Here is an 18,394-nt window from a genome sequence, read left to right as displayed (position 1 = left end):
TTATTTCTTGTTATGTTTAGGACTTGTACCATAAATAATACCTTTCTAGTAAAGCCCAGAAAAATTAATGCTAAGAGTATTAAACCTAACAAGCTTAAGTTAACAAGCAAGGGATGGATTACATTCAAATGCCAGAAGATCAAGGGCGGGGCTTGATCAAAAAGTTGTTTGAATTTAGTGCGATCAGTTATACTCTTTCACACTCCACCCACAAGGCGCACCATGGAGCTTCTCTCTGCCCGCACTTGAATAGTGAATTTGTATCGAACGAAAGTTTACGCAGAGTATTTGTTTTGTGTGGAGTAGGAATTTTCGCAACACAGTGTATTTTTAATATGAAGATAAACATTTTTTTTTTTAACAATTCTTCTGATCTAAGAACTAGTTGTGTAGTTAGAGGTGTTGGGTGGTTTAGGGAATTCCCCGACATTTGATGCGCATGCAACGTAAGTGGTTTGTTATTGCAGATTCTGTCTTGCATATGGCAATGGAGCTATTGGTATTTGCGTTGTTGGTGGGTGCAGAATTATTTTACGTTGTTATTGCTCAGAACTAATTTAACACGTCGTAATTATAACACGTAAGTACTAGTTTTGGTTTTGTAAACTATTATGTGTTGCTACAATGTTTCAAGGAACGAAGTGAATAATTCATCTCGGTACACAGTACACTGAAATCACCTTTGCAGTACAAAAACTAAAAGGTAAAACTATCATATGCGGGAAATCGCTCTAACTCGTTCATTCTCTACTTTTTTACATTCGTACTTACCTATTCTGCATTGCGAAACATAGTTTAACAAGGGATGTGTTTTTTTTATTATATATAAACGAAATTAGTATCTATTGTGGACATATCGAGTAATTATTGTTCGTTCTTTTCTCGCTTCCTGAACACGCAAAATAGCGGGCAAATCTTGGTACTTATCCGATAAGGCCCGAACACCTCTCACTCGTTTATTTCCTTAATTTTAGCTATGATACTTACCTATTCTGCATTGCGGAAGATTCGTTAAGGTGAAGTTATGCCTTTTTCCATAAAATAGTGTCAACTTTTCATATTACGAGTCATTATTTGTCTTCCTTGTTATGCTTGGGTAACAGACAATATGCAGTGCACTCGTCATGGATCATCGCGCGTCATGCTTGTGTTTTGTCGATTTGGAGTGGATATGCAGTGTTTCAACCTTCTTAACCGAAAAATACCTACTTTCGTGTTCAATATGTCATCACAAATCATTGACGGATAGCCCCAAAAAAACATTCACGATAGCCCCACAAACCATTGACGGATAACCCCAAAAATTATTGATGATAGCCCCACGAACCATTGCCGGATAGCTCCAAAAACCATTGACGGATATTCCCAAAAACCATTCACGATAGCCCCACGGACCATTTCCGGCAAGCTTAGGTTAGGTAAGCATAGTTAAAAAAAAAAAAAAAAAATCTCATAAAAGAAAGGCACGTTTGGAAACACTGCCGAGACCGCGTAACTTTCGACGCTTGCGCCATCTGCACGTACATAATGGAAACAACGGCCTAATGTTACAGGAGATGCAAGTTCCTTACGTAACAACTGATTATTTATTGTTCTGCAGCATTGTTTTTAGTTTCCGCGAAAGAAAATACCTCGAAGAACCTCGACAATGATACAGAAAGTGATTTCAGTAAGTAGTTTCTCCTGTAAATTTGAAGAAATCCGTTCGGGCGATATCAGAAAGTTACCCAAATCTTGACTAGCATTGTGTTTCAAACGGCAAAGCAGTGTTTCAACCTTCTTAACAGAAAAATTTCCGCATATCCCCGAAAACCATTTCCGCATAGCCTCAAAAACCATTCACGCATAGCCTCAAAAACCATTTGAGATAGTATGACCATCCACGAATATTAGCCCCAAAAACCATTCCTGCATAGCCCCAAAAACCATTCACGTATAGCCCCAAAAACCATTCTGGATCGTATAACCATCCACAAATAGCCTCATGCACCATCACGGTAAGGTTAGGTTGCTTTAGGTAGGTCAATACAGTGATAAAAACTGTGCGTTTGGAAATACTTGCTGAGGGATTACGTAATGAGATGTTCCCAACATCCGGTTCAAGTACATGGATGGAAATGCAAGAAACCTTTTGTGCATTGGACGGACATTATTATAGAAAAATACATGATTTAGCAGCCAAATACATTGAAAAATACGAGAAAACACTTCCACGACCTTCCGAAATTACACAGAAAGGTAAGATTCTACCTTTTAATAATAATAATAATAATAATAAATTTTCTTTATTCAGCGGGCGAGGTTCAGCCAAGGGCTGCTCTGCCACCTAACCCTTGTCAATATGAGAATACATATGAGATGATTATAAACTTATGGAGCAGTAAGCTAAACGTAAAATAATAATAAAAATAAAAAATGAAGAAAGAAAAAAAATACATAGGAATTAGTTGCATACAAAAAAAAGTGTAACTAGAAATACAAAAGACAATAGTAATAATAATACAATAATACAATTCCTTATAGTGAGTGACTTGATACCTTCAGTATATGCCCCTACTCTGCCATTGTTCCATTAACAGCAGATCTTTTATTTTAGCTTTAAAATATAATGGGTTGTTTACACAAGCGATATTTGCAGGCAATGCATTCCATGCTTTGGGAACCGAAAAGGAGAAAGAGGATTTGTAGGCCGTGGTAGAGTGATGGGGTAAATCGAAGTTGTTCCGCTTACGGGTTACATACTGATGGATTTCCCTACGGGAATGCATCTTCTCAAACAGGTAGTGCGGTTTACCTTCTGTCAGTATGTGGCGTATAAAACAGAGATAGTGCAACTTCCTTCTGTTTGCCATGGTAAGAACCTGATTATTATTTAAGAATGGAAGAATATGATCGGATCTTTTTGCTTGAAAAATGTATCGGAAGCATGCATTTTGCACCATTTGTATTTTTTTACCGAGCTTTTGCGAGAGTTGAGGGCTGTAAACATTATCACAATAGTCGAACAATGGATAGATTAATGCTTGGACGAGTCTTAGCTTGCATTCCGCAGGGAGGAAGTCACGGAAACGATTCAGATTCCTAAGTGTTCCATAAGCTTTCCTACATTGCGTCTTTACATGTTCTGTCCAATCAAAAATTTCGTCAAAAATCAGACCAAGATTTTTAGCAGTGTTATTCCTGACAATGGGCAAATTGTTTATTTTGAGCTCGATCTTAATATTTTTAATTATCGACCTTGAATAATTAGAACTAATGATTATGAAAGTGTATTTTTCTGGATTTATTTTAAGACCGTTAGATACACACCAGTTACTGACGATGTTCAAGTCAGAATTTAGTGACTGAAGCTTATGTTCCAACGAAGCATAATGATCTGAGAAATATAACTGGGTATCGTCTGCGTAAAAATGTGGAGTGAAGAATTTTATAACTTGCTGCAAATCTGCAGTGTAAAGGGTGAAGAGGAGGGGGCCTAATATCGATCCTTGCGGCACGCCTGCTTTCAGCGTTATAGGTTGAGACATGAGATGGTGAATTATGTAATACGACCCTTTGATGTCTGTTAAATAGATATGTTTGAAACCAGTTTAATGTTGAAGGAGAAAACTTGTAATATTTAAGTTTGGCTAATAATAAATCATGCTGCACAGTGTCAAAAGCCTTACTGAGATCCAGAAGTACTAAAATAGTGACTTGCTGTTTATCAATGGCATAGAGAATATCACGGATCTGAAGTTAAAATTTGTCGGAAACATCTAGAAATTGCAAAATAAGCTAGAATAAGGTGTTAGTTTTCGGAATAGAAAGCGTCGATTTTTGCGAAATTTTTTGGGTACTATTATAGTATGGTGGTGACATTTATAAATCATATATTTCGTACTTTTTTACATTGCTAACATACTATTTTGGAATGCAGAACATTTCGTAAGGTGAAATAATGCGGCCCAAGTTCCTTTTGTTTTATTGCGATTTCATCATGCTACGAATGCAATTTTTACATGGTTCGATTTTGATGTACGTCTGTTAACACATACTGCAGAGTTTTAGCGATTACTTAAGGTTTTGTTCAATATATGCTTTTGTGGTTAGGTTAGGCAGGTTAGGTTTGGTTCCCTTAGCAATAAAATAAAGTCCGTAAATGCATTCTACTAAGGTTCCGATTTACTTATACATTCATTCCCACGTTTCTATGATATTTACTGTTGCTTCTCGACGGAGAATATCTTGTCCATGAGAAGTGCGTAAGGGTTTTTTTTCAACATAAATAACTTTTTTCGAGTCCAAACAGTGCTCATTACTTTAAGGAAGGTTCAAATCTCGTGTGACAATGATTTCCAAAATTCTACGATAATTAGACTTTGTGCTAGGAGAAATCATAACACAATCGGAACCGTTACCATTAATGCATTTCTAACTAAGATAATGTCTATTTCTTACATTTACGAGTACTTACTATTACTTGTTATTTCGATTCTGTAACACATTATGGCGGGCGATAGCGTACTGGTTCAGGCTTGTTGTGAGACTGTTTTGTCGATTTATGCAGTGTTGCAACCTCGTTCACTGGAAAATACCTACTTTTGTGCCCAGATTTGGAATTATGCTAATACCTCGCAAACCATTGACGTTAGCCTCACAAACCATTGACGTTAACCCCACAAACCATTCACGTTAGCCCCAAAAACCATTTTCCGTAAGGTTAGGTTAGGCAATCATAGTTAAAAAAATAAAAAAAATAGAAAAATACTCGAAACGTCATGTTCTAGCGAAAACACGGTGAGTTTGAAACACTGACTACGGGGTTACGTCATCTTACACACGGAACATTGTGCTCTCGTGCTGAAAGCAAATGGCGGCAGCAGAAACAGCATGTCGGACAGAGATTTTCGCAGAAAGCAACATGTATTCGCATTAAAATGGATCAAAACTACATTCACGAACTTCCACAACGCTACAGGAAAAATGATTTCCGTAAGTACTTTCTCCTGTAAATTTGAAGAAATCCGTCACCCCTATACTATAATATTACCATTTTTTGTTTCACAAGCAATATTCCTGATCTACCACGACACCAAATTTTAACTGTTTGCCTAACCTAACCATGCACCAATGGTTTGTGGGGCTAAAATCAATGGTTCGCAATTATTTGCAATTTCTAGATCATAATACTACCACGACACGAAATTTTAATTATGTTTGCTTAACCTAACCGAAACTAACCTAACCATGCACCAATGGTCCGTGAGGCTAGCACCAATGGTTCGTGAGGCAAGCATCAATGGTTCACAATTTCTAGATGTTTCCGACAAATTTTAACTTCAGATTCGTGATTAGGAGGCCTCAATTAGTGACTATGTCAAATATGAAGAAAATCGGAAATGTGTCCGGTCATCCAAAATCGATATAAACCGATGTTGTCCGGATATGCGTAATTGAACGTACTGAGGAATTTTTTTGATTATGAAGCACATATTTAGGGGTCCAGTGAGTGCTAATGGAACCTAATCTAACAGGCCTAACCTAACCTCGTAGGCATACCTCGTCCCCGTGAATGGTTCGTGGGGCTGCCCGTGCATGGTTTTTGGAGCTAACGTGAATGGTTCGTGGGGCTACCCGTGCATGGTTTTTAGGGCTGACGTGAATGGTTTGTGGTGCTATCGTGAATGGTTCGTGGGGCTACCCGTCAATGGTTAGTGGGGGGCTATCGTGAACAGAAAGTATAAAAAGAGAAATGTAATTACCCGATGAGATGCCGGCTGTCTGTAAGCATGGTTTTGAACGATGCCCTAAATTATTAATGGGGATAAACGTATTCTACACTATCGATAAGTTTTTGAAACCTGTCCTTTTTCATGCACCATACGCACGCACAACACACCGCGGACACAAAGATGAGCCTGCAGTGTTGTAAACTCCCATTGGTTACCACCAAAAGGCAATAAGGACGTAGAGTAGAGTCTAGCCCACAGAAACTCAATTCCGTAAGTACTTTCTTCTGTAAATTTGAAGAAATCCATTTCCTGCATTTGACATTTTTACCAACTAAAATTTTTAAAGAAAACATTAGAGTATCCAATTTAAGAAGAATATAGCAATTTGTGTGGTATGATCATTCTTTCGGCAGTAATTATGCAATATTGCCCGGACACCTCTCACTCGTTTATTTCGTTAATTTTAGCATTGATACTTACCTATTCTGCATTGTGGAAGATTCTTTAAGGTGAAGTTATGCCTTTTCCCATAAAATAGTGTCAACTTTTCATATTACGAGTCATTATTTGTCTTCCTTGTTATGCTTGGGTAACAGACAATATGGCACGTACTCGTTTTGGATCATCACGCGTCATGCTTGTGTTTTGTTGATTTGAAGTGGATATGCAGTGTTTCAACCTTCTTAACCGAAAAATACCTAATTTCGTGTTCATTATGTCATCACAAACCATTGACGGATAGCCCCAAAAAAACATTGACGATAACCCCACAAACCATTCATGGATAACCCCAAAAATTATTGATGATAGCCCGACGAATAATTGCCGGATAGCTCCAAAAACCATTCACGATAGCCCCAAAAACCATTGATGGATAACCCCACGAACCATTGATGGATAGCCCCAAAAACCATTCACGATAGCCCCACGGACCATTTCCAGCAAGGTTAGGTAAGGTAAGCATAGTTTGAAAAAAAGAAAAAAACAATTCTCTTAAAAAAAAGGCACATTTGGAAACACTGGCGAGACCGTGTGACTTTCGACGCTCGTGCCATCTGCAGGTACATAATGGAAACAATGGCATAATGTTGTCGCTTTACAGAAAATGCAAGTTCCTTACATAAAAATTGATTATTTCTTGTTCTGCACCATTCTATGGTGAAGTTTTCATTTCCGCGAAAGGCAATACCTCTAAGAACTTCGACAACTGATTTCAGTAAGTAGTTTCTCCTGTAAATTTGAAGGAATCCGTTCGGGCTATATCACATATTTACCCTTTTGGCTTTTATTATGTGATGAATGATTGAAGAGCGCTTTGGCCCAACTTTCGAGTGCTACATGCTAATCTGTATCTGACTATTATACATAAGCGTTTTGTGTCATGTTTATCATCATGTGAGTTCACTACAAGCCTACATACAATGTTGAAGAACAGTGGGTAACGGTACGATCTCGTACAAACGAATTTCTTCATTTTTACAGGAAGTACTTACAGAATTGAATTTCCATAGATTGTTGAAAGGCCGTGGGTCTATTTTTTTCCATTGTGCAATATATTTGAAAGCAAATTCATGCATTTTTCAAGAAAAGTATCTTTTCGACGCTCTACGGTTACCAGATGTCGCGTACGTTGCATGACGTAACCCCCTTGAAGTGTTTCCAACCGTGCGGTTGTTTTGCAAGAATTTTTTTAATTTCTTAAAGCTGCCTTGCATAGTGTTACGAACAAAATTCGGGAAAACTTCGGGTAACAGTTTCATACATCGGAGACACTTTTCTTCAATTTTACACAAGAAACTACGGTAAAACTATCAAAGCCGGGAAATGTCGGTAACTCGTTTATTCTGTAATTGTTGACATTCGTACTTAGCTATTCTGCATTGCGAAAGATCGTTTAACAAGGGATTTTGCTTTTTTTTAAACAAAATTAGTATCTATTGTGGACATATCGAGTAATTATTGTTTGTTCTTTCCTGAACATGCAAAATGACAGACAAAATTTTGACTAGCGTTGTGTTTCAAACGGCAAAGCAGTGTTTCAACCTTCTTAACAGAAAAATTCCTGCATAGCCCCAAAAACCATTGGCGATAGTATGACCATCCACGAATAGCCCCAAACACCATTCCCGCATAGCCCCAAAAACCATTCACGCATAGCCCCACGCACCATCATGGTAAGGTTAGGTTGCTTTAGGTTGGGCAATATAGTGAAAAAACTGTGTCTTTGGAAACACCTACCGTGGATTACGTCATCAGATACTCACAACATCCGGTTCAAGTACATGGATGGAAATGCAAGCAAAGGCTTACGTTCATCAGACGGACATTATTATAGAAAAATTCATGAATTAGCGACCAAATACATTGAAAAATACGAGAAAACACTTCTGTGACCTTCCGAAATTACACAAATTTAATTCCGTAAGTACTCTCTCCTGTAAATTTGAAGATATCCATTTCCCGGCTATGACATTTTTACCGAACCTACTTAGGGAAATGAGTTTCTCCAAGGTTTACAATGTTTGTTGAGGTATTTTCTTTCATCGTGGAATATATTTGACCGGGAAATCATGTATTTTTCAAGAGAAATATCTCGCCAACGCACAATTGCCATTGCTTTCATTTGCTTGCCCTAAGACAACCTGATGCTGCGTACGTTTGATGACGTAAGCCCCTGTCAGTGTTTCAACCCCCCCTTTTTTTTAATATGCTTGCCTAATGTAACCTAACCTAACCTTATCAGAAATGGTTCGTGAGGCTATCCGTGAATGGTTTGTGGTGCTATCCCGTGTATGGTTCGTGGAACTATCCGTCAGCTACCCGTGCATAATGTATAATTTCCACTGGTGACGAACACGATAGTAGGAATTTTTCATTGTAGGTTGAAACACTGCATACCCACAACGTGAGTCAAGATGTGCCCTCCATATTGTGTGTTCCGGAAGCAAAGAAAGGAATAAAAAATAGTACTCAGAATGTGAAAAATTGTGTTTGTTTTCTTGTAAAAAGCATATTGCCACCTTGAACTATGTTCCGCAATACACAATTGGTAAGTACGAACCATGTGTAACACAACATATCCGATTTTAATGTGTGTCCGATCTATGAAACTGGTACCAAACGTCGATAGCGTCCCAACGGATTTCTTCATTTTTACACAAGAAACTACTTACCAAAATGAGTTTCTGTAACATTTAGAAGTTCTTGTTGTCATTTTCTTTCATCGAGAAAAACCGATGTTGTCCGTATATTTAGCAAATTGAATGAAATGAGTGCTAATGGAACCTAACCTAACCTCGTAGGCATACCTCGTCTCAGTGATGGTTCGTGGGGCTATCGTGAATTTTTGGGGATAACGTCAATGGTTTTTGGGGCTAACATCAATGGTTTAATAATTACTCTTGAATTGAACTTTTTATCATGAAAAAAGCAACTTGAAGAATTTTTTGCATTCAGAATAGGTAAGTACGAATGTTAAAAATGACGAAGTAAACGAGTGAGAGGTGTTGGGATGCTATCAAAGTTTTACCCAAAATTTTAACTATGCTTGCCAAACCTAACTGAACATAACCTAACCTTGCTGGAAATGGTTTGTGGGGCTACCCGTCAATGGTTTTTGGGGCTATCCATCAATCGTTTTTTGGAGTTCGAACTCTGGGAAAAATCCGAGATCAGTAACACCAAAGTATGTATTTTTCATTTAAGAAGGTTTGAAACAGTACATACCCACTGATGATTCACCACGCTACCCTCTCGAACACAGCTGGACCGAGAAACAATTGATGCACAGTGAAAACCCTTTTGTTCCCAACACATCTAATGTTTTGTCTTCCAATATGATAAGATGTGGCCACCATCTTGTGATACGCAAGGGAAGAAAGCAAGAACAATAATTACTGTTAATGTGATAAATTGAAGTTATTTTCTTCCCAAGAGCAAAATCTCACCTTCAAGAACCTTTCGCAATGCATAATCGGTAAGTACGAATGTTAAAAATGACGAAAGAAACGAGTGAAGTACCACACCAGTACCGAACAGTGATTTATCATCAGCCCCTAAAATAAATAAAAGGTCCAATTTGTAGTTATTTGGACTAGATTTACTCTTTCACACCCTTGCAGTAACGGTTCCAATTGTTTTATGATTTTTTCAAATTCTCCTAGCAGGGAGACTAATTATCGTCGCCCAAAATTTGAGCCTTCCTTAGCACTGTTTGGATTTCGAAAAAAATGTAATGTTGTGATAAAAAAACAGATGTGACAGTAAAGTATCGTAGACTAGTGGGAATAAATGTAGAAGTAATTTGGAAACCTTCCTAAAACTAATCGGCACATTTTCATTAAATGTCCAATTTATGGCTGAAATAAGATGTTAAAGGTACCTTGCTCGAAACTCCCCATTTCACACACATTACACAGTCTACTGCCACTATTCTCCTCTTCCTGAATGTTTGCAGAAGGCTTGAAGGGGTTTCATGTTTGAGATCAGCCGTAGCGCGATGAGTTGTAGAGAACTAAACCTGACCCACCTAACTTAACAACGAAAGCATTTAAGGTTATTATTAAAATGCTAATTAAACAAAACCTGACCCACCTAGCCTAACTACGAAAATATTTATTGAAAAAAATATTCAAACTTTTTTGGCCACATTCAGTACTACAAAGCATTTAGGGATCTTATTTTACTGCTAAAGCCAGTCTCACATGGTGGTTAAGTAGGTCTCCACTTCCCTACCCACCTTCGACTTGAAACTAGCATAAGATTTTTTACGTCTTCAGTTCGCGAAGGCAGCAAAAGGGGTCTCACACGATCCTTAAAATCGCATCCTTAACAATGATGACTGCACAAACACGGTATATATCATTACAACACTAGCAGATTAATTTACTGCAGTGCTACACACAGCACAGTCTATTTGTTACAGCCAACAAACCAGAGAGTACATACATACGTATGTGGCTGTTCAGTGTTTACTGTTTACTTCAAAATAGTATTCACATCGGTTGTGAAAGTAAATTAACAGTATCACAGTAGGAAATTTAGACATACGCACTATTTATTTAAAACAATAATAATTAGTAGACTCTTCACTCAACAAATAAAATATTCGCTCCAATCATTTATAGCTGTATTGGTCGAATCTTTTTCTTCTTTAAGTTGCCTTGATGAAACAGTCGAACATCTATTGCCTTTCTTCAACTTCCTACTTCAGCTGGCCAGTGTGCTCCTCAATTCTGATTGGTAGTTCTATGGTATCAACGATGGATTTAGAGACGGTTTCTAATTCTGTCGGGAACTGAATAAGTGAAAGCTCTCACGTCATCGTTAAGTAACGAAGCTAGAAGTCGACTACGAAGTGAGGATGTACCTCACTGCCATGTGAGACTGGCTTAAGAGAACTTAAAGTGACCCACCTAACCTAACCACAAAGCATTTAGGGTTATTAAAATGCTAAAGGAACTACACCGGACCCAACTAATCTAACTATGAACACATGTATTGAACAAAGTCTTCTAACATTTTAGTACATATCTAAACACCGCATGGCAAACGAACAGATTCCATGAACCGATACTGGAAACCCATTCTTAACTCACACATGTGACCTAGGATTTTGATTGAGTGATTGATTTAGTTTATTTTACTTCGCGTTTTGTGCCTCTTGGCTAATTTGCGAAGATGGGGATGAGTGATGAAATGATGAAATTGTTGAATGGACATTCACAAACAACCAAGCCAGAATGGGATTCGAACCCGGGACCCTTGGCGTCGCAGCGCGATGTGCTAACCACTTGGCCACAGGGTCGGGCATGTGACCTAGGAGGAGGAGGAGCAAGTACAGAATTGTAAAGAAGTTTATGGAAGTGAAAAACCACTCTCAAGGAAATATTCAGTAAGTAATCGCTAAAACTCCGCAGTATGTGTTAACAGGCCTAAATCAAAATCGAACCATGTAAAGAAATGCATGTGTAGCATGATGAAATCGCAATAAAACAAAAGGAACATTGCTCCCTTTCCTTCCAATGTGGTATGTTCTGGATAAATGCCTGCTGAAGAGGCATAAGGCTTTGGCCATTTGCTGCTTATTTTCTTGTCCGCATATCTCCATATAGCCCTATACAGTTCTTGAAATATTTTATAAATAAATAAACTGTTCCAAATAATTGATATGATTCAGATCAAATTATATATTCCTTAAATGTAATACATTTTTTAACGTTGCTTGTCAGGCATGGTATCTTAAAGCAGCCTTAAATGTGCATACCCAATTAAAAATGAAACAAATTTCTATGTGACTGCAGTTATTTATATCTAGTAGAAGAAAAGTGTACTTCTCTACTAGATCGCAGTTCACATCCAGGTTCGAGAGTAACATTTAATTCGAAACTGCCATGATGAGCACTGCTGCATGTAAACAATGGCATCTACAGTAGATACCATGTTTTACATGAAATTGAATGTACTTGGACATGCACAGTTTTAGTCGCATTTTTTTATTGGCAAACTCTTCATTCTCCTCATTCTTAGTCTGTGGTACATATTCCGGCTCATTATGGGAATCATGTAAACTTTCTAACTCATTTGTACACTTTGTAACTTGTTCTCATCTTTGCTGTTGCCTCAATACTTGCGAACTTTCTGAGACACGTTGCAATTCAGTAACAGCTGTTTCGCCTCCATCTTTGCTACTTACCATACTTTACATGAAACAACTGGTAGATACCATAACTTTCAACACGTCTAGCTCTGACATCTGTTGACGAAACGAAACACTTCGAGTTCGATTCGACTCCATTTACGATGGACTACACGATGCAAATTGTAACTCCAAAATGACCAAAATGTCACTTACAATGTTTTATACCCGAGCCCTTCAAATGTAACATTGTTAAGACCAGGGGTGCCTACAGCGGGGGGATTCATGATGGACTGCATCATGGGAATTTTTTGGTGTGACAAAATTTTATAGTTTAGCTACCAATTCTATATATCTTCAGACAAGAATGGGGAAATCATTTCATTTGATTAACTTGTTATTGATTTTTAGTTATGGTTTTCTTGCTACCTGTGAGTGATCGCGGCAATTGGTTTTGAAATGAAACACTACCTCTTATGCCTTTGAAATCAGTTTGAAAGGGGGGGGGGCATGCTGTTCGCATTAATAAAAGGTTAGTGAAGCAGACAAACTATTAAGAATAAGGTTGATTCAGTACACTACCAATGGCAGTGAGCCTGAGCATTTTTGCACGTTTTATGTTAGCACACATGAAAGTGAGCCGTGCTTTTTCTTTCTTTAGTCTTTTAATTTCAACTGCAATAAAAGGATTCAAATTTCATGCGCCTTTCAATTGTTGGCATCTCGGGCAGTGGTAAACTGTCTGCAGTGGCAGTGATGGGTGGGGGAGGGGGGCGAGGGGGAATATGCCCCCCACTTTTCACCACTTTCGTCCCTGCAATATGCTAAACTTTAGCTACAAAGGGAAATTTACTGTCTTTGTCCCTGCTCCTCTCTTTTGTCACCTTGCCCCCCTGGTTTTGGAACCCAATCGCCACCACTGACTGTCTGGTGTTTCTTTGTGGTACCGACTCGGAACTTCCGACATGCGGACTTCAGTTTTAGTGTTGGAAGATTTGTGTCATTTGTATGTGTTCTTGTGCTATGACTGACTGGATAATTGTAACATACTGTCAGCTTTCGTTGTCTAAAACTTACGTATTTCGAAATTTAATTTTAAAAAAAATGAAATAAAATTATCGACATTTAAACAGAAATCAATTACTGCATGCTTATCCAAACTATATTTGTGTGTATGTGTGTGTGTGTGTATGGGGGGGGGGGGGGTATGATGAACAATTCTTTGGGGGGGGGAGACGAACGACTTTTGGGGGGATGCATCCTTGGCCTGGGGGGGGGGATTTACACCCCTGGTTAAGGCAATTTGAGGGACAATCAGAATTAAAATACTGTACATGATTTGTATTTAGAAACAGACAAACTGAAGACAAAATATGAGCCGGGTTGTACAGGATGTGGCATAAATATGGGTTTATTTGTTTTCATTGGGAGAGTTTCTGTAATGGTCTACTTGGCAACACTTATTGTTTGTCATTTGAATTACCAATGTAGCCCGTGCCATTTACAGTGAAGCGGAGTTGAACGTGCTCTCACTGTGAGGGTGTTTTATAAAAATGGTGACACTGTTTCTTCTGTGAGATTTGAGTATCAATGTTATTTTAATCTCGGGAGACATGGTCCTATTTCATCGACCAATGCAATCAGAATGTGGGCAAAGACCTGTAAAGTTACAGGAAGTGCAATGAAGCAGTAACATTCCTTTTCACATATTGGAATGTGGCATGGACGATTTCGATCGCAGATTGACCAAGTATCAAGAATGAAATGGTGGTCACCTGCAGGATATGATTTTCAACACATGAACATTATGACTGTGCATATTTTGAAAATAGCAATGTGTAATGATGTAGTTGATGTGTTCGTATTTTTGTCTAATAGAAGACAGTATTAGTTTTCTTGCACTTAATAAATCCCAATTTTATGCTACACCCTGTACTTGTAAGATGTTACAAGGGAGCATCCCCCCCGCCTTCCTTCCTGAAATTATTTCAAACAAGGTGCAGATTTTTTAGCTCCTGAGCTCACACTGGATACATATAAAATCACCATTATTCAAAGCAGATGCTGGAATCTCCCCCCCCCCCCTTTAGTGGGAAATTTTTACCCCAAAATGTATAAAGAACTGATAATTTTGTTTCTGTTAATAAAATCATTTTACAGCATTGTAGTTAAAAAATATTTCAGGATGGACCTGAGCCTGGTGAGCCATGAAATCCTTCTTGGTACCAAATGGTGTCTTTTTTGAAAGCTTGGTCAGTAATAATGTATACCAGAGTTAATAAACCTTGGGAACATAGAGAAAAGGGTTAGAAGCTTTTGGCTTCTTGAAAAACTAGTATTTATAATTTTCAGAAAACATACAGATGGAAACGTGCATTTACCATGTTGTGGGGAAAGTGTGATTGAGGTATGTCAGCCATATTCATTATTTCATCTTATTTACTATAAGTTGAAAAATATAATTTGAGTGTTATCTTGTTCTTGCATCTCACTGTCATTCATCCTTGTTGTCATGAATAATCTGGTGGAAGTAAACTTACAGATGAATATTGTTATAGTGAACTTGCACCTGTTTTTGATAATATTATTATTATGGTTTGTTGGTTAATGTAATTAAACATTGCTAACATACAAAGGTTGTTGCAGGGCAGCTCAGCCTAGTTTTCCCCCACCTTGGAAAAGTCCGTCAAAAAGTGTGGTTTTCAGACACTTTTTTTTTTCTTTTTTGTAAATTATTGTTTTAAATACTTGTGAGAGTGAACAATTATCAACAGCTTCAGAGAACTTGTAAAAAAAATGGCTTAGTAAATAGTAATTAATGTAGTACAAGTTATTAGTGTTTTTGGTTAGTAATTTTCGAAACTCATGCTGAAAATGTATTGTTTACAGGAGAAAATATAAGTAAATGTTTCCAGAATATGGTTGAACAGAGCATATAATTTTGAAAAAAGTAATGTTACAGTACTTTTTTTTTTTAGTTGCTCCCCTTTGTGGGGAACCAAAGTGTGATAATACTGTAAGTGATGCAATATTTTTTTGCGTGCATGAAAGATACAAGGGAATTGATTACTGGGGCAATTTTCACCACTTTTTAAAAAAATACTGAAATACCTTTGACACCGATAGCTAATAGTAACATTTCTCAGTTCTATTCATACATTGGAATGTCAGAGAGTACATTCTGACTGTTTTTTCCTTGAAAGGTCTCATAGTAAATGTTCTGTACACTGCTTTATACCCTGCCCCAAATTACTCCAGGGTTGCGGGAATTTGAGGCACTTCTCATTTTTTGTACTTTTCACCTCTTAGTTCAGTCCCTGCACAAAATTACCCCATTTTGAGGGTATTGTGGGTAAAAATACAGTACAGTAAAAGACATCAACTCATATTCAATGTCATTTATTTGCCTACAGTGAGACAATAAAAAATATTTATGTAACATATTTATGTCTGATGACAAGGTAAGGAAATTATTGAGAAATGTCTAATAAACTATCCTATGAAATAATAATTACAGACTTTTAACAACATTGTGGTGTGAACAGCTTACAAAGTAGAGATCAAACATATTCATAAATGCTAGAAAAGGACGTTAGGCCTACTAGCAATTCATGAACTGATAAACATATAGGTACTAAGCCTATATGAAAAAGGATTTGATTGATTGATTTGATGTTTTAAGTCCACTTTATGTTTTAAGTCCATTTTATGCACAGTAATGCTAATCGGGACTGGACCTACAGTTTAAAGTGGGATCCGAACCACTATGTGCCTCCACCAGGTATCGAACCCGTGAACCCTATATGAAAAAGGAATGTGGCACATTTTACAGCTCTATTTTGTTAACTAAACTTCAAATTTAAGTACACTTCTAACTTTAGAAAACCAAATTAAGCACAAGAGTTCATGTTTTCTCCCAGCAGTTTCCACTTTACACTGCTTCAAATTACCCCAGTTTTTAACTTTTCTTCACTGCACAAAATATAATGGGCCTACCACAGGGAAACAAACACTATCTTGAAGGTTAACCCTCAAATGTAAAAAGTGTGTAAGTTAGACTGTTCTGGGTGTTGTCTGTATGGTTGTGAGCACAGTTAAACACTGACCCTCGAAACTGCACTGTCCAGTTTTACCTGAAAACATTTTTTTAATGTTTGGTGGGTTAGCTTAGAAAATAGTTTACAAGTGAGGGTCTTCAAAATATTAGAACCAACAAACTGTAAAAAATTCATTACATTCTGCAAAGTAGGTTTTGTATAATTCAAACTTTTTTTAAAAATGCCCAAATTTCCCCAACTAACTCTACTGAAAGTGTGAATTATATTTCTTTTTGTAGGTCCAATGTGAAAGTAGCATGAAGTTAGTTGATTACCTGATGGAAGTTATTTTCTTTATGTAATCACAGAACTGTAAAAAGTATGAAAACAAAGTATGCATGTCATGTTATTTAATAACTAACTAACTAACTCTCTAGCCTTCTTAAACCCGAAGGTTCATGATTGCAGCAACACAGGCCTTCCATCTGTCCCTATCCTGAACAACATCTATATACTCTTTTCCATCCCTACCGATTTCCTTTAGGTCCATCTCAACTTTATCCCTCCATCTTTGTCTTGTTCTTCCTACAGGTCTCTTACCATCTGGTTTCCCAACAACAATCCTGTAAACTCTACCTTCACTATAATTTTGACAATAAATTTATTGAAATATAGTGTGCACCTTAGTGACCATAAATTTAGAACCAGTGAAATATTTTTTTTCTGCAGCTAGAAAACTGAATTGACTGCAACAATATTGCACATGAGCAAAATTGGACAACATGTTTCAAGATGGCAAATGAAAACCAATTGTATCCGTACTATAACATGCTGTGCAATTTTATGAAAACTGTCGAATGAATTGTCAGAGTGTAAGGAACTAAACTTAGTCATTGTAGAGAATTTATCAGCTTGCAGTTTTGCAATGGGTAGGGGGGGGGGGGGGTCATTTCATATCAAATCAACCAATAGTCTGACTGAACCTTGACATCTGAGAAATTGGTAATTTTTGATGCAGTGGTAGGACCCATAAAGTTGACAAAAACTTCAAAATTTAAAATTTTTTAGGCTCTTAGTTTTTGAGCTATTAAAACAAAAATGCAATCCATCATCTGTCTGGAGGGTAGGGGTTGAATGAATGTGCGATGTATTAAAGCTTACCCATAGTCAGTTGCTACACAAGTTCCAAGACCACCACACATCACTTAAAGAATTAAGAAGTACAGCCAGCGTATTTTCGGAACAGCTATGAGGTTTTCTTATGCACAAGTTTGAACCGAGACGCACAAAGCTTTCTACAGCTGTGGGACAGGAGAAACACGTGATGTTAGCACCCATTGTGCGTTGTTGCAAGTAAACGAAGAAAAGGCGGCTCACAGTGGCACATGCAAAACAATTTAATTTAATAAACTTACCTTGTGTATTGTAATGTCGCAAATGTCATCATGAAACAAAGTTGTTTTTATTCCAACTGCTCGATGCCATCAAGTTCAGAATCCGAATCTGTCATGTCGCACGAATCCTCATCTTCACTTCAAACAGAATCATCTGCACTGCTACTGCTGTCACCAAACTGAAAGCTAGACGTTCAATTTCCGGTTCCAGCAAACCTTCCAAACGAATGTATTCTTCCTCAGCCTCTTTGACATTGCTGCAACAGGACTCCCATTCCTTCTCGCCAATTTCGGCAAACACTTCCTTGCACAATTCCCAGACGTCATTCAATTTGAAGGTGACATTGCGATTTGCAACCTTTTGTTTACATATCCCCCAAATTTTCTCAATTGGGTACAAGTTGGAATGATATGCGGACAAATGAAGGTCAGTGTGACCATGCTCACTCATTATGTCATGTATAATGTAAGACTTTGCTTTTGGTTTGTGTAGTTTCATGAGACTACAGTTCAGGTTTAAACATATAATTAGTAAAAGGTATCCCAATTTTCAATAACCAGTGTTGCATTTCACTTTTTCTACTATTAGAGGAGGGGCTTCTTTCTTTCTGG

General features: G+C 37.6%; 1 protein-coding gene across 3 annotated transcripts in view; it reads left to right on the top strand.

Annotated features, from left to right (window-relative positions):
* The first annotated feature begins 222 nt into the window (after window positions 1–222).
* Window positions 223–18,394, top strand: part of LOC145990862 (uncharacterized) — a 141,279-nt gene continuing 123,107 nt past the window's right edge. For 2 of the 3 annotated variants that reach the window (XR_014441989.1, XM_083126307.1), the window contains exon 1: window positions 223–446. Coding sequence is in view for 1 of the 3 variants with exons in the window: in XM_083126307.1 (XP_082982433.1) it covers window positions 434–446 (13 nt within the window). In the remaining 2 variants the exon portion in view is untranslated. The other variant, XR_014441988.1, reaches the window with a different exon arrangement.

Source organism: Lepisma saccharinum, chromosome 8 (assembly GCF_977018435.1).
Source record: "Lepisma saccharinum chromosome 8, izLepSacc3.1, whole genome shotgun sequence".
NCBI lineage: Eukaryota > Metazoa > Arthropoda > Insecta > Zygentoma > Lepismatidae > Lepisma > Lepisma saccharinum.
The sequence above is the reverse complement of the archived record's forward strand: the minus strand, read 5'-3'. Positions and strand labels throughout refer to the sequence as shown.